This window comes from Thunnus albacares, chromosome 16 (genome assembly GCF_914725855.1).
Source record: "Thunnus albacares chromosome 16, fThuAlb1.1, whole genome shotgun sequence".
In the NCBI taxonomy this organism is placed as follows: Eukaryota; Metazoa; Chordata; class Actinopteri; order Scombriformes; family Scombridae; genus Thunnus; species Thunnus albacares.
This window is the reverse complement of record NC_058121.1, coordinates 27,491,669-27,512,129: the sequence shown is the minus strand read 5'-3', so window position 1 is coordinate 27,512,129 and position 20,461 is coordinate 27,491,669. Positions and strand designations below refer to the sequence as shown.

The 20,461-nt window shown below is 39.1% G+C and overlaps 1 protein-coding gene across 4 annotated transcripts; it reads left to right on the top strand.

Annotated features, from left to right (window-relative positions):
• Positions 1-194: 194 nt before the first annotated feature.
• On the top strand, positions 195-17,554 carry dnajc5ga (DnaJ (Hsp40) homolog, subfamily C, member 5 gamma a). 4 transcript variants are annotated; one of them, XM_044329628.1, is made up of 7 exons: positions 195-449; positions 8,733-8,860; positions 10,022-10,235; positions 11,333-11,489; positions 12,849-13,033; positions 13,865-13,904; positions 14,195-17,554. In XM_044329628.1, exons 2-5 carry the CDS (start codon positions 8,742-8,744, stop codon positions 13,028-13,030), a joined length of 672 nt encoding a protein of 223 aa, XP_044185563.1. In that variant the 5' UTR covers positions 195-449; positions 8,733-8,741; the 3' UTR covers positions 13,031-13,033; positions 13,865-13,904; positions 14,195-17,554. The 4 variants fall into 4 exon arrangements, with proteins under 4 accessions (XP_044185563.1, XP_044185562.1, XP_044185566.1 ...); XM_044329627.1 differs by having other exon boundaries at positions 195-567; XM_044329631.1 differs by lacking the exon at positions 12,849-13,033 and having other exon boundaries at positions 195-567.
• Positions 17,555-20,461: the final 2,907 nt, after the last annotated feature.

Sequence of the window (20,461 nt, the reverse complement as noted above, 5' to 3'; positions counted from 1 at the left end):
GGAACCACTGGACTAAACTAGCTAACTGTATATAAAGTAGTTGAAACTAGCTCCACCTCCAGCAGCTACAACAATGACAACAGCAGCCAACATGATTGGTTGGATTTAGTAATGAGGAGTGTGATTGGTTAGTTTAGGGTAAGCATGTCATGGCAAGCCAATCAGAGGCAGAGTAGGGCGGGTCGTGACTTCGCCATCCTAGGAAAAACATGTCGCGAAAAAGGAGGGTGAAGATTGTTCATTTGGTTGTAATCTGCAATCTCACCGCTGGATGCCACTAAATCCTAAACACTGGTCCTTTAACAGGCGAAGTTAAAGAAGAAACCTTGAGAGCAACGTCCTGTCAGTCTTCATTTCAGCCAATAACCGCGTCCGTCCTCTGGCGGAGAAAGCCGGCCACACACGGAGAGGCGGCCCGGCGGCTACCACCTCTCTTGCTAACTTACCGGGTGAGCATCACCGTGATCCTGAGCCGTTAACGTTAACCGGGAGTCAGGACATTCAACCGGATGCCTCTATGATCCAGCTAGCACTACAGCGCGATATACAGTGTTCAGTTTGCACAAGGTGAAGTATTTTTTTTGTTGCCGTTTTTAACCAACTAGCTTGAGCTTAGCTAATTGTAGATAGCTGTCACAGGCACAGGCACCAAACTCCACTCAAAAATATGCCAGTTTAAGGTTGACTTGCTTTTCGACAAAACTAGAATATTGTAATTAAATAGCAAGTATATAATGATTCCAAACATCGTATTAAACCTTTGGATGCACTTTAAGTTCACTTAATCGCCGATAAACAAGATAGAAGGTGTTTTTTTAAAGCGTAATGCGATATATATTTGGTGGGCGGAGGCGGCCAACGACTGTGAACGGATCCAAGTGAGGATTTGTGTTTATGTTGATATAAATTCATGCATGTTGAGCTGAATGTGCGCCGAATTGCAGATTTTACTCCTACTGATAGTTTAAAAACCGTAATTTTTTTAAAGAAAGCATATGCTGCACAGACAAGGTAGTAAACATTAAATTGACTGAATTTTAAATGCGGTTTGGTGCATCTTTGTCCTCATGCTACTGCGATATCGGGGCTGCTTCTAGCTAGCTGGTAGCTTAATGTAATGGGCCACTATTACATTTTAATGCATATATTTATGAGGTGTTGCCATAGATTAAATACTTTAAGTGGTGAGATGTCACATGTGTCGTCTGGAAGTGAAGTTAGCCGACAGCTAAGCTTCAGCACCGGGCAAAGCGTGACAGTCTCATAAATGATTAAAGATGTCAAGAGAGTTATGGTAGTACTCCGGCTGTGTTCACTTGGACTAAAAGGAAACAGGTCAAATGTTCCTGCTAACGTTGTCTTTTTTTTATGAATGGTGAGGTGTAAAACAGAGAGTAGTTAGGTCTCCATGTGCGGAGAGATTAGGGTGGATTAAAGCTCCAACAAGGACAAACAGGCGACAATCACGCGGCGTTCAACCCAACCATCACCGGGCAGTTTGCAGAAGCAGCGGCCTCTTTCACCCCCTCCCCCCCACCGACCCCACAACCCCCTGGAGGGACATGTGGCTGGATCATCACTTTATCAAACAGCCATCAGTCTAAAAAGTTCTGCTTTGGTTTAATATCTAAAAACCAAAATAAGGCTCCAGTATGGCAGCTAGTATGTGGTCAATCATCACGGGATCAGTGGTGGAAAGTGTCTCCATACTCATAGACCACACACTGCTGTTGTTGGAAACCACTGGTTTCATCAAGTAGCTCAAATGGAAATACTCAAGTAAAGTACAAGTACCTCAAAATTGTACTCCAGTTCAGTATGAGTAAATTTTCCAGCTCTGCAGGGGATCATGACCCAGTTATGTAAATATGGACTTTGTGTGCCCTGAGTTTAGCCTCTCAGGAATCTGACCCAACTCTGCCATTTAAATACTTCAGGTCAGGGGTCAGCAATTAGGTTCAAACATGGGCCAGTTTTTGTTTTTTGTTTGTTTGTTTGTTTTTCAGCGCCAGGGTTGCAGCTAACGAATATTTTCATTCGATTCGAAGATGATCTGTCGGTTATTTCCTCCAATAATCGATTTAATTGTTTGGTCTATAAAATGGTGAAAATGTCTTGTTTTGTCCACAACCAAAGACGACTAAAGATACCAGAAAGATACCCTGAAACTGTTCTGTTCAATCAGATCATCTATAATGCAGTTATCACAAAATGAACATCAAACAACTGTCAGTCAGAACAGTTTCAAACAGAACTTGTATGTCTGACCTGTGCTGCTGTGATTACACATCTTTTAGAAAGATATTGTTATTTTGAGCTATAAAGAGTCTATTTTAAGAGTTTCTGTCCTTCTTATCTGAGTGAATATTTTCAGGAGAGTTTTTATCTTCACTTGATTTTCCTCTCTGGTGGATTTTTGACAAATGTCTTTGTCTTGAGCAAAACAAAAAAAGCTTTGTGGAGCCGACACTATACAGGATTAAGGTGTTTTTAAGAGTTTAGTTTTATATTTGATCTTTTATAGGCATCTTCTTAACAGTGAACCACCTCAACTCTTCCCCTAAAGTCAGCCAAGTGTGCCAGAGGTCACAGTCGTATTATTTAGTATAAGACCAGAGTGAAATTAAACACGTGGTGTTATTTCTGTCTGCTAGGAGTCAATAAAACAACTGATCAGTGTAGAAACAACCTTAAAGTATAGATGGAAAACTGGTGAATAAAAGCGAAAATAGTGAAAAATGTCCATTTCAGTTCAGGATGATGTCTTCAAATGTCTAATCAGCAGCAAAACCCCCGAAATATTCAGTTTACAATGATATTAAAACAGATCAAATCCTCAAACTGTTGATGCTGAAAGCAGTAAATGTTTGACTCTTGTGGTTAATCAGTTATCAAAATAGTTGCTGATTAATTTTCTGTCAGCCGACTAATCGATTAATCAACCGGTCGTTTCAGATTTGATGGTTTAAGAGTCTTTGGGTGGGTGTTGGAGGGTCTACATGTGATCTTTGGTGAAGCAGTTTTCCTGTGAGTGACATGTAATCTGGATTTTGGAGATTTTTCCTTTCACCTCCTTCGAGGAACCGAGCTGTCAGGTGAATTTGACTACAGCTTACTGTCATGTTTTATGTTCTACAGCGTTTATTGCTGCAAATATTTACATAAAACGATGAGTTATTACAGACCAGATCCTGTTTTTTGAAGACCATATGACCTGACGGCCTCTAAATGCACACATACAGGCTCGTTTTCACTCAGCTGACAACCTTTCAGCAAAAATAATCCTGATGAACAGTCGCTAAAGTTAGATAGATATCTGAACACACACACAGTCTTTTGTCTGTGTCTAGTTTTAGTGACTGCACTGGTGTCACGTTACGGTTCATTTTCATAAAATGTATGCTGTTCGTGTGATAAACAAAGCTATTTGAATATGTGTATATAAAGACAGGAGAGAGATTAATGGAAACACCAACATAAAGTGTCTTTAGGAAGGTGTTGAACCAGTAGAACAGCTTCAGTGTGACTTGGTATTGATTGTAGAGTCTCTGAACTCAACACTTTGGTCCAAAATCTCCCGTAAGTGTTCAACTGGTCTAAACTGGGTCTCTTTTTTCTACATGCCACAGAGTGGATGTTAATTGCTTAATTGTATCATGCAGTGCACCTGTGTCGAAGCATTTGTGATGTTCCTCCACTCGTTTATTCAGCTTTTTCCTTTTTAATGTGTCTACAGGATGGTTTTTTAAAGTCTGCACCACGACGACTGCAGTTGGCTAATTAAGCTAATAGAAACCTGGCGTGGTGGCCGTCTATCGATCGCTCCAGTATCAGCTGCAGGGTGGCGGTTTGATCATCCCGTTTGGCAGTCGGTCACAGAGAGTTTTTTACCTACAGAGAAATATCTAAAGCTCCTCTGTTATGTTGTGTGTGTAACTGCTTCCTGACTGCAGACGGTTCGTGCAGCATGTTTGGAGAAGTATTTTCCTCTCTTGGCTTCAGCAGGAACGCCATCTGGACCTGCAGCGTTTCCACCGTCCAGGAAAAATAACCCTAACTGTTTTATTTCAGTGAAGATCCAGACCAGCGTTGGGTTTTTACTGTTGCACACTGACACTACTTTGTAGTAGTAGTAGTTTAAACCACGTTGCCATAGCAACTGCACAGGTTGATCAGTGAAAAGAAAATCATTTTTATTGTTGACAGAAAACCTCATTAATTCAAATACGACAATGTTTTATAGTTATATTATAGATTATTTTTATGAATTACAGTATAAATTGGTTAGTTGATCATCAAGAAAGTAACAATTAAAAGTTTTGATAATCAATTAAGTCATTTATCAAGCAGAAATATCAAACACTCTGTTTCCAGCTTCTCAAGTGTGTTGATTTGCAGATTTTCTGTTTTACGTTAAACTGTGATTTAGATTTTTGACTTTTTACTGATATTTCATAGATTCCATCAGAGCTGCAACGATCAGTCGATTAATCGATTCGTCGCCAACTAATCAATCAGCAACTATCTTGATAATTGATTAATTGTTTGGAGTCATTTTTGATTGATTCCAGCTTCTCAGATGTGAATATTTTCCGTTTTTTTTTAGTCTTCTGTGACATTAAAGTGAATATTTTTGGGTTGTGGACAAAACAAGACATCTGATGACGTCATATTGGGTTTTGGGAAACAGTGATCGTCATTTTTCCGACGTTTTATGGATCAACCAATCCATAATGATGGAGTAATCTGTAATTAGTTAGTTAGTCGTTCGTCGCAGCCCGACTGTTTCATTAATAGGTATTTTTTAGATTCTGCTGTATTTCCCCAATGTTAGCACTATGATTGGCTAGTTGCTCTCTGCATGATAATGTACTTATAAATGTAGACGATGTTATAAATGTTGATTTAAAGAGTAAATTGATATTAATCTTTGTAAGTTGTCACTTGTCTCTGGTTTGGTAAAACGAGTATTTTAAAGGTTTAGTTCTCCCTCTCTCTCTCCCTCTCCCCCCCCCCCCCCCCCCCCCCCCCCCCCCCCTCTCTCTCTCTCTGGAGACACACTGATCTCTTTCTGACTGACGTTGTCATCGTACGTTACCATCTGTTACAATTACAAATGCATGTAAGCAGTGTGAAGCTTAATTTTTGTTTTCTCAACAGGAAGCTCTTAACTAATCGGATGAGAGACAATAGAAGCAAAGCTCCTTTTCACTTTGCTCTAATGCAGCAGCACATCCAAGTGAAACTACATATGGAGATAGAATTCAGCTCAGGGATTTACACAGTAGAAGCAAAAATTAACTTAAAACACAGATGTAAGTGAGTGAGTGAGTGAGTGAGGGATGTTCGCTGTCCGGCGTTCAGTGCATGTGGAAGTGTGTCTTTGAGAAGGACAGCCTCGGGACGGGAAGCTAAGTTTAGACATTTTTTAAATGGTTTTGATGTGGACAAAGATCAGTATTGTGTGTGTCTGACTGGCGCAGCAGATATGAATGTGGTCGCTTTGCTTGATCTTTAAAGGAGACGTATCAGGCTTCCTGTGATTCGCTGTTATTTATATTCTGTTTATGATGTTAAAGCTCCAAAACTTCAGGTGAATGTATTTAAAAAAAATGCTGCCTGCAAGTCAAAAACCAGGGCTTCAGCCTGCTCTGAATGACCCGTTTGCGATGTTACCTCTACTTCCTCTTCGTGATGACATCACATTGTTCGCACACGCCCACAAACGGTCGTCTGTTCTGTAGCGTTTGTTGCTGAAATCTGAACATGTACGGATGTATGAGACAGGTTTCCATCTGGAGTAAAGAACAAGAAACGAAAGTGAAATCCTGCTACTATAGTTTGTTTATGTAGCCTCCTGAGCTGAGCTTCCTGAAGCTGACCAATCAGAACAGAGTGGGCTCATCAGGAGGCGGGGCCTTAAAGAGACAGGAGCTAAAACGGCCTGTTTCAGACAGAGGCTGAACTGAGGGGCTGCATAAAGGACAAGTAGAAGATAAATAAGGAGTTTTTAACTGTAAATCATGTAAAAATATTCCAGTAGAGCCCCAGAATATAAATATAGAGCTGGAGATGTGCAGAATATGTGTCCTCTAAGACTTTTCTGTCAGTAAAGGTTGGAAGTATCACAATGAAATCTGATAAACGAGATGTTGAACGTTAAGCTAGCAGCAGTACTGATGATATTTTCTCTTTGAGTATCTCTGAGTTAATGTCGGTAATATTGTGAAACTTGCTGCGGTTGTTACAGTCTTTGATTTCCCTTAAATCAGTGATGCAACTTGTAAGGTTCCCACCTCATAATTGCACTCAGCGGCTGTATTTAAAGCTGCAACGATCGACAGGAAATGAATCGACAACTGTTTTGATAATCAAGTAGTTGTTTAAGTAATCTTAAAGCAAAAATGCAGAATATTAGATGCTTACAGGTTCTCAAATGTAAGAATTTGATGTATTTCTGGTTCTTCTGTTACAGTAAATTAAAATATTTTTGGACTATTGGTCGGACAAAACAAGACACGGCGAGATGTTACACTGAGCTTTATTAGACCAAACAATGGAGAAAATATCAGCTGATTAATCTGTGTGTGTGTGTGTGTGTGTGTGTGTGTGTGTGTATATATATACATAGCTGATTATTTGAGGGTTATTTATAATATTGTATATCAAAGGTTATATTGAAAGGAGGGAAACTGCAGTCTGGACTGATGCTCATATTCTGATTTCTATGTATAAATATGAGTGAGTTTAGTCAAAGAGAGCAGATGAATTTGTAATAGTGGAATAACTAAAAGCTCCATAAAGCTGAGCTGAAATAACAAAAGCCTCATTCACACAGGTCCAGTATTAGTCGGGGGGTCACAGTGTGATTTGTAACAATTGCAAAGGCCGTCTGAGTGTTTAATCCTTCACAAATCTGCCTGCTCTGTAATATAGCAAGTAAAATCATTTAGATTGGAGGCGTGTTTTATTTATTTATTAAATGATTTATTTAACCCACATATAATAATTCACTCTGCTTTTACTTCCTGTTTCCTCAGGATCAAAACTGACAGAGTCTGAATCATATATTGACAGATCGTTACAGTAGGTTTCCCTTTGTTTACACTCCAGGTTATACTCCACAGGTTTTATGATCTGTGGACTGTGTGTGTGTATATACATAGAGTGTGTGTGTATAAAGTGTGTGTGTGTGTGTGTGTGTGTGTGTGTGTGTGTGTGTGTGTGTGTGTGTATGAGTGTATGACTGTCTAGCCAGACTCTGACCAGGACGTTGGCCCTCTCTCACATGGACTTGGACGGGTAATCTGCGAGATCAGCAAAATGTAATCTTCTTTAGTCAACGACCCGAACAGCATTATTTGTGTGGCTTAGTAAGTGTGTGTGTGTGTGTGTGTGTGTGTGTGTGTTTGTACAGTGGCCCTCTTTTTAATACAAATACCTTTTTGTAAATGTAATCACTCTTTCTAGGCTGTCGGACATGACTGTAACGCGCTGCCTCCTTTTAGTAAACAGTAGTAATAAAGGAAACAATTCAAACCTGGTGTCACCGAGAAGTTTAGTGCAGAAGCACAAAACCTGCAGTTTGTGCTGTAAACGGATCCTGCAGCAGGCTCTAAATCTACAGCGTCACAGACTGAAAGTGTATTGTTTCCACACGTCCTCCTCTTCTACCTCTTCTTCCTCCTCTTCCTCTTCTTCCTCCTCTGAGGAGATCAAAGTCGGTGTCAGTTGTCATCTTTCGAGCAGGATCGTGATTATTAAACAAGCTGTTTCTTTGTCTCCGCAGTTCAGCCGACGCTCAGAGAGATGCAGTTATTGGCTGCTGTGTTGTTCATAGATAGATAGATGACAGACAGTCTCAGTTAAATCTACTGTAGACCTGAACCCTGACCTGACTTTATTTAACAGAAAAAACAACAACAGGAACAGAAACAGCCTGAATAGACTCGACTGTAAAATGACAACAACATAATTAGAGGAGGCCGATATGGATCAAACCTCCAATGTTCAGTTTGTGATCATTCAGTTTTTTGTGTATGAATGGAGAGATTCTGATACTTTAGTGATGTTAATAAAAAATAAATTAAATTATACTGATAGCGCCACATGAATAAAGTTACTATTAATGGATTTGGTCGCTCATATTATTAAAAGATGCTCCTCTGGGGGATAATCATGCTCAGGTTTGGAACTACTGCTCCCATAATGCTTTGGGGATGTAAACAGGAAGTATAACAGATTCATTGAGTTAGCTGTGAGCTATAACTTCAGCCTCGTTGTTATAAGTTTATATTTGTTTACAGTTTGGTCCATTAAAAGTATGTTGTATTAATGGATGAACAGACGACTGGTGCTGCATCACTTTGACACTTAAACATGTGATGATTCTCAGACAAGTTCTGCAGTTTTTTCTATGATGATAAATGATTCTCTCATTTTTCACTTTTCATTTCAAGCTGATTGATGTGTTTTTTTGGTTCAAAGCATGAGAGTTGATATCCAGCACTCTGTATGTTTCTGACATCCTGTCCCTGTCTGTACTGGTGTAATATTACAGAAACTACGCTGCTCCTTCGGTAAACAGTGACGAGACGTTTAAACAAAGTTTTTAGGATTAACTGTTCAACTCACAGTCTGTCGGATCTCTCAGCAGATAGTTTGCAAAGTTTGATCTCTCAGTGAATATTTCAGTGATTGATTTTTTTTATTTTATTTTATTCTATGATCAGAGGTGAGCCATGGCTGAACCGAACGCCTCCCGTCCCCAGAGGAAGATGTCCACGGCTGGGGAGAGTGTGTACAAGGTGTTAGGGCTGGAGAAAGGAGCCACGGCCGAGGACATCAAGAAAGCTTACAGGTAAACAGGCTGAACACCAATCTGAATTATTATTATTATTATTATTATTAGTTTAATGTACTAGCAGGTATTTCCTCTCACCAGTGGTCAGAGATGGTGGAAACGTTCCTCCAGCAGACGCTGATTTCCAAAGATTCTCATTATCTGCAGCCGTAGTGTTGTTATTTAATTTATATGTTTGATTCATCTATTAAAGTGAAACTTACTCAATGACTCAGATAGTCAGACATTACATTTACACTGATATGAAATAGACGAAACCTGGTAAATGTCTGGACTGTGTTTGTCTATAATGTGAATTCCTGGATATTAAATGTTCACCTGCAGTTTTCTGTAGTGGTCCCAGTAATATTTACTGGTAAATTGTACTGAAGTAGAATCACATGACATGATTTAAGCTGCGTTTGAGTCCAAAAAAAAAGATAATAAATGCAGTCGCAAGAACAAAACTTCCCTCTCATATCCTGTGATGTTTGATTTGAAAGAGAATGTATTTTAATTCTAGTCATCTGTTATCTCCTGCTGCTCTTTCATCTGGTTCTGGTTTGTCAGTGTTTTTGTCAGTTGATGTTATTTCGGGTGTTTTAACTGTTCGTTCTCCTTCACGCCTCTATGCACCTTTTATTCTGCCTCTTTCCTTCCTGATCGATGATCATGGAAATTATAAATAAAAGTTTCGACAGCGTTTTGGGTTCAAATTCAGACAGTTTATCTCCGCCCGGTTAGCGCAGTTACAGTCAAATCAAGCGCACCTGCAGAGCAGCTGCTGCTCGCTAAACTGATATAACAGCTACATGATGTTTTTAATGCTGCTGTTCATCTTTTCAAAATAACATAAAATCCTGTTATTAGTTCAGTTATAATCTGATCATCATTTCCTCGAAAAATTCCTCAATTTGTCCAAAATATGAAAATATTCAGATTATTATCACATGATCTAAAGAAAATAGTTGGTTGGTTGATTCATTTTCTGTCAGTCAGATATTTATTTCAGTCATAAATTCATCTATAAAGTGTGATAAAGAAGATAAAGTCTGTCGTTACAGCAGGAGTTTCCACTGAAGGAGGATTAAATGATATTTAAATGATCTTCCTTCCTTCAGGTTTGCATCATGTGACCCTTCCTGTGTGCTTCTCTCTCTCTCTCTCTCCTCTCATCAGGAAACTAGCGTTGAAGTATCACCCGGATAAGAACCCCGACAACCCGGAGGCAGCGGAGAAGTTTAAGGAGATTAACAACGCCAACTCGATTTTAAACGATGAGACCAAGAGGAAGATCTATGACGAGTACGGCTCCATGGGCCTCTACGTGTCCGAGCAGTTCGGAGAGGAAAGCGTCAAATATTACTTCCTCATGTCCAAATGGTGGTTTAAGGTTTGTGCTTTTTATGGTTTTGATTTTTTTAAAAGGTTTCTTGCATGTAGATTATATTTTATGTGGAGCTGCAACGATTAGTCGATTAAATTTTAGTCATATTTTTTTGCAAAAATGCTCAAAATCGGCTGATTTGACCTTCTTGAATGTGATGATTTGAATCTTTTCTGTCACTGATGATAATAAACTGAAACAGTTGATCAGATAAAACAAGATGTTTCACTATTATCTGACATTTGATAGAAAAAACGATGAATAGATTAATTGAGAAGATAATCTGCAGATTAATTGATAGTTGCCAGAATCAGAATGCTGCAATAAAACCACTTCAGGTTTTTTTATAGACAACCAGAACATTATTGATCAATGTTGGAGGAAACAGGAAATGTCCACAGTTTATTTTACAATCACCAACTGTAACGTCTGCAGAACAAGAGACCTGCAATAAACCTTCATGGAGCTTTAATGTTTAGTTTTTAGTGGATATAAAACAGTTTGTTTTGTTTTGTGTACGAGTCAGATTAGTGGATGAAAAACACTCTGAGATGCAACTTTTATCACCGTTTTAGATTAAAACTATAAAGTCCTTTTGTCTTTTCTTTTTTTCCATGTAGTTCACACACGTTTATAAATCCTGAATATTCCCGAGAAAATCACGTCTGATCTGTTTTTACAGGATTAAATAAAATCCTCGCTGCTCATAATTTGAATCCCTCCTACTGTTAAAGGTCTGAACAGTTCAGCTGCTTCTGTCTGTTTGATTAATCTGATTATTTTCCTCAATAAAACATCATGAAGCTCACAGTGATGTCATCACATGTCTGGTTTTGTCCAACAAACAAACAAAGTGTCAAATATTCAATTTAAGCAGCAGATTCTCTTTTTTTTAAGAAGTTGGAAACATCAGATGTTGTTTTGCTTCAAATGGAAACAAAACGATCACTTGATCGTTAAAATAGTTGCTGATTAATTTTCCGTTGATTGACTGATTGTAGTAGAAAAGAGTCGTCAGTCACACAACAACATCCTGAGTGATTAAAGGTCTTATCATATTTGATATTTAAAGGACGTTCTTCGTGTTTCTTGTCTTCCTGCAGGCTCTGGTGGTTTGTTGTACGTTGTTCAGCTGCTGCTGCTGTTGCTGCTGCTGTTGTTTCTGTTGTGGGAAATGCAAACCGCCCGACGACGACGAAAACTACCAGTACGTGGACCCTGAAGACCTGGAGGCTCAGATCAAAGCGGAGCAGGACGGAGGTGAGACGCTGCTCAGAGAGATGGATGATATTAATAATCAGTTACCACTTTAACATTTACACATTTAACATTCGTCTCGTGCAGGTTTAAGTCTTATTTTTTAAATTGTTTTATATGGTGATCTATTCTATATTGCATAATTTTAATTGCTTTGTGATCGACACCTTATGAGTTGTTGTGCAGCGAGGAGACAGTCGACTCCTGTTATTTGAATAATATTTACATACATAGATCAACAGGCAGCAGAGTCCAGTCTGACTATGATCAGCTGTTGAGAAATGAAACTGAACTGTTGATACATGCAGTGACGAACTGTTACTGACGACATGTGATGTGAAAATGTCTGAACTCTACTTTTTCAGCTGCTTTAATGCAAACAAAGATACAGATTTCAGTCCTTGAAGGCCCCAAAAAGAGAGAGAGAGACGTGTGAAGCTGCTGCTGTGAACTCAGCTGTTAGACACTAGTTCAGTTTCAGTTATGGACAAATGAAGGCTGTTGTTGGTTTCATTCTACCGTTCTTGGTTTTTTTTTTTTTACTGGAGACTTTCATGTCCAGTAAATAAACATTTTCATATTACAAGTTTCTCTGAACACATAACGTGTGCAGTATCTGTCGTTATTAACAGATAATTCAGTGCAACTACTCAGTTGCACTACTTGGAGAATAATTCAATTAAAATAATAATAATTCAAATAGGCTGTTTGTGTCCCAACAACTTAAAGAACTCAGTTTAAAGCCCCATTCTTTGTCTTTTTTTCTTTTCTTGGTTTATGATTTAATGTTTAGTTTTATCATCTCAGTAAAAAGCATCAATAACTGATCTGCTTTGAGGAATAAATGATCTTCAGTGTTTTTATCTAAAGTAAGATAATATTTTTATACGTTTCCTTCCAGTTTTATTACAGTCTTCATAATCATCTGTGTGTTTACCTATAGATGAATCTGGTCACTAACGTTGTTCAATCAAACTTTATTTGCACCTTTTTAATAGAGAATACTGATGACTAACAAGCTGATAATAAGACAGAATAAATGTAACCAGTGAAAACAATTTGAGACTAATGAACACAAAAAAGATACAAATGTAATAAAACCAACAAAATAATTCAGAATAAAATAACTTTTTATCTTTTAGTCGAGAGACAAGAAACACAGCAGAGATAAGATTTTATTATCGGCCTTTTTTGTATTAAAAATAAATACTAGAACATTTTATCACCACAGTAGCTTTACAAGGTGAATTCAGTTTTAAACAGCATCTGTGGGACAGTTGATGTTGACGGTAAAAACCGACCCGGTGGATTTAACATGCTCTCATGCTGCAGGATTCGTGTTTTCATGCTCCAACCCAACAGGTAACACAGTAATCATAGGCCAGCCCACATCTAATCTGGGTCCAGAAAGCCCAGAAGGCCAAAGTCAGCAGCCCATCCCCCTGCCCATGCCCATGCCTCCACCTGAGCCCCAGTCTGCGACCTCCACCACCAGTCCAGCGGGGGAAGAAAACCCCGGAGAGACCTTACCAGAGTCGAAATGACTCGTAAGAGCCACTCGTGTCTCGTTTTTGTTTTTGTGTCGTCAGTGTTGGTCTGTACGAGGAGTCGTCTCCCGTCCTCGGTGTTGCTTTGCCAGCTGCCGCCTGCCTCTCTCTGCCTGGCTGTACGTTGTATCGCTGCTTCTTCACTCATCGATAAACAAACAAAACAAAAAAACCCGCCCGTGCGTATTTTACTGCCAACGTCCATCGTGTGTCCGTCTTGCACCTGCATGTCGCTCTGTGCTGTACATGTGCTTGTTGTCAGTGTTACGTTGAGTCACTGTACTGTTTGCTTGAAATGCTGTCAGAAAATACGCATGAAGGCTGAATTAATGACACGTTAAAAGGAATTAAACTGACTACACGCTGTGACGGACAGGAAACGCTTTGCTGTCAATGAACTGAAGAAGCCTTTTAGATTAAAGGTGAAACATGAGTACAGTAGTATAGTGTAATGTTGAACCAGTAGTATAACTGTATATTATATAAATATTCATTTAATGAACAGCTTCTTTGTGTTGCATGTCAACATTCATCTTCCTGTTGTCCTGTTATAATCACATTCATTTGCTGGTTGCTTTTTCTGTATGTAAATGTAAGTTGTTTATCAGAAATATGCAGGTTTTTACAGTTTTTAATTTTAATTAAATAAATTTTTGCATTTAAATCAAGACGTGTATTGTAGTGAGCAGTTTAGCTCTCTGAAACCTGCAGATTGGTGGTAGTTTGGAGAGAGATTTGGAGATTTGTAAAAGAAATTAAACGTTGTGCTTTGTGTATTGTTATGCGTCATATATGTGGTTTTAATGTGGGTGATGTTCTCTCCTCTTACAGGAAAGTGACAGTGTGGACGAGCCTCAACTAGCGGACGCAGGTACTGTTGGTGATTTATTTTATATTTGGATAAAACAAACAAAACTGAGAACAAGTGGAGTTGTTTTAAAAGTGCAGAGAGAAGAAGAAGAAGTTAGATGTTTGAAATTGATACAACTTCATGAAACATTTTTGATCATATTTGTACATAAAAAAAAATGGAAGTTTTACTGGAAACATCGTATTTAGGGACTAGTTTCTTCCAGCAGCCGCAGGTCAGAGGTCGCTGTAGCTGAAGGGGAGACGATGTTGACTCTTTACCTCACTTTGACTCTCTTCTTTATCCTTCAGGCAGTCGAGCCCCCTTTATGATCCAGCCACATCCGACTGCTGCCAGCGACCCAGAGGTCAACCAGCCCAAAGCCACCAGCCAGCCCAGGCCCTGATCCTGACCCCCCACCCACCCACCCACCCAGTCAACCTACCTGATCTACCCACTGGACAACACCTGTAAGGTGGGCACTTGAGGGCTCATAGCCCGCCTCCATGGAACTCAAGTTATGGAGGATTATTCATGCAAATTAATCTTCTCGCTGGGCTCTGACGAGGCTACGTTTGGTCCATCATTGAACTCTGCAGTACACAACAAACTGGCCATGTGTTGTGGCTTTACTCCTCTACTGAGCCCCCCTCCCCCCCCCCGCCCCCCCCTCTCTTCTTCCAGCCTGCCACGTTACTCAGCCTGGGCCAGATATGACCTTGTTAGTCATCCAGGACAAGGGTGGGCAACATGCCTGGACTTCTTACTACCCATTCCAACCAGTAAGGATGTGAAACCGGGCGTGAAAAAACAGCGCAAGCTGGAGGCATGAGGTCACCGAACCTTAAGATGACATCGTGAAATGGTGATGCTTGTTATTTGTTCGCTATCCAGACCGAGACTGGATCTTTCTCTCTGCCCTTCCAGTCTCCCTCCATTATGGACTTTGTTACTGACCAACAGGAGGGCTTTTTTTCTATTTTCCCCCCTTTTAAGCTTTTCACTTGTTTTTGGAGTTGCCTCTCTGAAACGAGAGCAACGAGGCTTGGTGTTAAAATAACTCCAGTATGGAAACGAGACGCCACATGTGACGTGTACACATCATCAGAAGCCAGCAGCACGACGACGATGAGAGTGTGGAGGGAGCTTTTTTATTCTCTCCTTTTTTTTCCTCCTGTCTTGTTTTAACAAACAATCTCATTTAGTTAAATGTTCCATTACAGCCGTCTGCTGTTGGTCCTTTCTTCAACTCTTCCCTCCGAGTGTGGTGGTAAAGAATGTTTTTTCGGAGAGGGAGAGCGAGCGAGCGAGCGAGCGAGGGAGGACGAAACCGTGATTTGGAACACTGATACATCTCACATGAACGCACAATCTGAAGTGTGTGAGGAGGAGGAGGAGGGAGAGTCAACGGAAGAGACGTTTAACGAAGCAGAAGTGACTGCACGACTGATATTCAGAGGATGTTTTTGGATTTTTTAAATGTCTGAGCCAAAACCCGAAGCTTGAGATTTTTAGAGCATGGATCAGGAGTAGAGTCGAGGCTTCCTTCCTTCCCCTTACCCCCCTACCCCCCTAGTCCCCCCCCGCCCAACGTGCATGCATTTTTGTCCGGATGCATGCTCCTTCTGTACAGCACTGAAATACAGACCCCAGCCCAACAAACATGGAAGGACTGTCTACCTTTTGCAGATGTGCAGACTCTGGATAAAAACACACTATATCCAAACAAACACTCGTACCAGCTCCTATGTCACCCACTGCTAAAAAAAAAATAAAGCCCCCAGTATAATCTATCTACTAAAACGGACAGATGCCATACCCTGGAAAAGAAACTCTGGAGGTTTGACTCGATGACTTTATGTTCATTATATTTTGTCTGATCTACATTATCGTGCTCCGTCTTACGTTACGCAGTCGGTTATTTGTTAGACCAAAGCAAACAGCTTCATGTAGCCAGCCAACCAGGCAGATGGTGTCTGGAGACGCCATTTTTGCTCTGTTAAAGCCTCAGTTCTGTTTGTTAAAAGCTGTTTGTATAATATGCATCTGGGTCTATGCACCTTGTGAAGCGGGTTTGTTGCTATTTTTTTAATGGTTTATTTTTCTAGTCTTGGTTCAGGTTTTATTGTACCTCTTTCTTCCAGAACTACAGAAACCATAAACGTTAAAAGTTACTTGATGAAGATAAACTCAGGTCCAGATTCACTAAGTCTGCATCTACTAGCTCGAGGACTCCGCTGTCTTTGATGTATCAGTTGTTTCCTTTATAAAATGTCCATCTTGTTTTCCTGGAGTCCTGCGTGACATCATCAAATATCTTGTTTTAACAGTCTAAACCCCCAAAATATTCAGTTTACAAGGATATAAAGGAAATAAATTTGAGATTTGGTATCTTTACTTAACAATTCATTGATGATCAAAATAGTTGTTTTGACTGACTAATCGATTAATTGATGAATCGACTGGTTGTAATTTGATTTCAGGTCCTTGAAAGGAGCTCTGAGCAAGCAAACAACCGTCTTTATTGCAAATTTCAGGCACTCAAGTTTTTTTACTGGAGGACTAATCCATTAAGTCCTGCTTCTTATCCATAAATCTCCTTTTTTACAATCGCAACGTTCACCGATCGGTCTCAAGTTTCCAGGACAGAAAACCTTCTCTTGAAAAAATGTCCTCTACATGTGCAGAAGTATTTTGTAGCTGTAATTATGTTATGATCAGATATATATACAGGTACAAGTACATGATTGGCTGCAGTTGTTGTCTGTGCAAACGTTTGGTGAATCTGGATCTGTGTTATTTTATCTGCAGGGTGTCATGACGACATCGAAGGAATTTACTCATCTAGTGTCAAATGCACTTTTTTTTTTTTTTGCAGGTTTTTTTTTTGCATCTCATTTTCTCTTCACTGTTCACAGAAGGTTTTTACTTTTGGTTTGACATTCTGGTTAGAAGGGAGCATTCACCTGTTGACCTTGGGGGGAAAATGCACCAAGCCTTGTTGTCTGTACGGGACGCTACATGTCTGCTGTTCTGGTACTGAAAAGGGTTTTTTTTTTTTTTTTTTATGAGCACTGAGTGTATTTAGGGCTATTTTAAAGGTTGACAGGGTGTTTTCACCTTTTTAATAAAATCTAATTAGTTAGCTGCCCCAGTTAATTACAGCCGTGTGTGTCAGGTGTCGGCCTAGTGTGTCGAGCTTAAAAGCAAAAAGAAAACTAGAGAATATCAGAAAATAAACTGTTCACTATGCAAACAGTCAAGATCATGTGAACAGTGTTGTGTAACTCTTTGTTGGAATAAAATAACAAAGCTAAGTGCAACTTTCAAATTTTCATAGTTAACAATTTACCACACAGGTGCTTTGGTAGAATTAACACATTTTACTGCTGAAACATGTAACAGAGTTTCTGCAACCCGACGTTTCATGTTATCAATTCCTTCCGAAACCCAAAATTCAAAATGTGTCAACTCTGTCCGGCATGGAGCGTTTATATTTAAAGAGTTTGTGTCTTCTCAAATTATCAAATGAACAGAAACATTCTCACGTGTGAAGTTGCATCGAGTCCTTTTATTAACAACACTTTGGAAAAAAAGAAGCCAAATCTGTCCATCCTGCAGTATTTTTAAATCAGACTTTTTTTTTTTTTTTTTTTTTTTTTTTTGCAAAGGACAAAGTTACAAACGTGAGTTTTTCAACATTTTGTTGCCATGCAATGTCAGCTCTCCATTAATTTCATGCAAAACCTTTTTAATATTGTTTACATAAGTCATTTTGAAATTAATAAGTTGATGTGTTAATGTGGAGAATTGTTGTCCAGTGTGGAAGTACTGTTGCTGTTGCTTGTAGGTGTTTTTTTTTGTTTTTTTTTTTAATAGATGAAATGTTTCTGGTGACAGGGTGACCTCTGAGGGGTGTTGCTGTGTTTTTCCTCCCGTGATAAATAAAGGCCATAGTGTGTCTGTGTATTAAATGTACTGTTGAAAAGCATCTGACAACAAAACCACATTTGAATTCATCTCTCAGCTGCTGAAACGTTTCGATATATTACCCAGCGAACTGCAATAAAATAATAATAATGTAGATCTACATGTAGGACCAGCAAACTACGCTCCTCGTTTCATCTTGTGAATTACAAACAGCTCGTTAAAAAAAGTCCATCGCTTCATTTTAGCGTCTTTAAGGGGCTTCGTATCGGCTTGTATTTACATCTCAAGTTCTTATGATCAGGAGCCAAAACCTATTTGATCCTCAACATTTCAGGAATCTTTCTTTTTTTTTTTTTGTCCAGATCCTGTCAGATCATTTCAAGGCCATTGAGCACTGAAAGAAGACACATTATTTATTATTTTTTAAATTGTTGTAAATAACTCAAAACTGCAAATTATCTTGACAAAATTCCTTATTGTTAATGGACATGTTTTATTGATTTATGTCTGTTTTAACAGTGTACATACATTTTTAATTTTTTTTTTTTTTTTTAATTTATGTCAAATAGAAAATACTTTAATTTAAATTTTACAAAACGTGATGGTGGTTTGGAGTTCAACTTGTTGGGTCACCTTGGGTGTTAAATCAAGAGCGCACACTCTGAAGTCATTTCTGTGTTCACTTTAAATGGCGGGCTCAGGCGTTCCTGCTAACGTGTTAGCATACGCCGTGTTAGCATACGCCGTGTTAGCAGGTGAACGACTTTGTATCTGTGCTCTTGTCCCTGAACCGATAAACTGACCTGTGGGACAATCTACCAAAAAAAAATTGCTGGATTTCTTTTAAGAGTGACAAGAAAATACTAAAGCTGAACACAAGAGTAGATATGATGAAGTCATTTTATGATGGTGGATGATTTTTTTTTTTTTTCTTTGTTTGGGCGTGTCACTTCCTGTGGACGATCTGTAAATGAGTTGTTATGAAATTCAACCAAATAAAAAAAAAAAAAAAAAAAAAGGGGGGATTTTATAACTTTCTGTCTGGTAGTTTGTCTTGTGTTCACACTCGCCTGCATTTACAGTGTGATGCCTCCTGGAAAATATTTTAATTAAAGGATAATTCTTTTGATATTGTCAACGAATTCAATGAAAAGACCAAAACCAACAATGTGTTTTCATTCGTCTCTTAGTTTATGACTTCCTCTCGCCTGTCTGCGTCCCATTTGTTCAATCGATCAATGTTTCTGCTTAAAGGATGGAAGTGTGTCTTAAACCAGCAGTCAGGAGCCCAAATGAACAGTGAAACGTGTTTCTTGCTGTAATCATTCCTCCTGTTCATACTGACCATTAGAAGATCCCTTCATAATGACCTTACAATGGAAGTAATGGGGAAGAAAATTCACAGTCCTCCTTCTGTGCAAAAAATGTATTTAAAAGTTTATCTGAAGCTAATATGAAGCTTCAGCGTCCAAATGAGTCAAATCAAGTAGATATCTTTCAACGTTACAGTCTTTTTAGAGCCAAAGTTCCTCTTTTTGTTACTATACTTCCACCTGCAGCTCAACAGGGAAACACTGTCCGAGGAAACACAAAGAGGGAATTTGATGGTAAAAAGACTGTAAATGTGTCAGATATCCACTTGATATGACTAACTCAGACTGATGAAGCCTCATATAAGCTTCACAGAGACTTTTAAATGACTGTGTGGACACACTGTGGATTTTGGCCTCCATCACTTCCATTGAAAACACATTTGAAGGATCTTTTAATATCCAGTATGAACAGGAGGAATGATTACAGTGAGGAAAACCAATTTCACTGTTCAGATGGACACCTGACTGTTGTTTTAAGACACACAAGTCTTTCTCTAAAGAATTCCACAGTTTGACGCCACATACTCGAATACACATCTGCTTTAAAAGTAGTCCGTGCATACTGATGCTTAAAATTAAATTTCTTTCAATGGTGCTCACCTTGGAGCAACAAACAAACAACTTTTGTAAAAAAAATTTAGCAGTACACACTGTTTTTTGCCCTGTACATAACTAATAATGTCTATAACTCAAACAGATCTTTAAGTTTCAGTCCTGACTTAATAAACAGCCTGTTGGTATGTTCCCTTGAATCTTATTTATAATTCTTACTTCTCTTTCTGTAATATAAACAATGACTTTCACACAGTAACTAAAATATGTCAGAATAAGTGGACAGCACAGAATGTGCATTGTCTTATAGTTTAACACATACTTCGCTTTGTTCAAAACAGAAATATTCTTGTGAACAGCTGCGCAGAGTAACTGATTTATAGGTCTGTGATGCACAATGATTACCTGAAACCATGAGACCCTGATAGTCCAGCGGCATGAATAGCTGTGCGTGTTAGTATGTTTAGCTTACTCTGCAGCGGCCCACTGCTCCCAAGCCTATAAATAGTCTGGTAATCCCATTAGCGGCTTAGTCTACTTAGCGACTCCATTCTGTTGATTAGCAAATACTTGGTGTGTTCGGTCGCTAGGAACTGACCTCACTGCCGTTTGCTCGCCTATCAGAGAGTTGACAAAGGTCAGAGGGCAGGGACAGTAGTAGAAAGTGACTCTGGGTCATATTGATTGGTTAGGCCAATGCTTTATTTAAAACTGATGCACAAT

Coding starts and splice junctions, on each gene's coding strand:
- dnajc5ga (XM_044329628.1), top strand. CDS start 8,742: ATGGCTGAACCGAACGCCTCCCGTCCCCAGAGGAAGATGTCCACGGCT. Junction 8,861..10,021: donor GACATCAAGAAAGCTTACAG/GTAAACAGGCTG, acceptor TCCTCTCATCAG/GAAACTAGCGTTGAAGTATC. Junction 10,236..11,332: donor TGTCCAAATGGTGGTTTAAG/GTTTGTGCTTTT, acceptor GTCTTCCTGCAG/GCTCTGGTGGTTTGTTGTAC.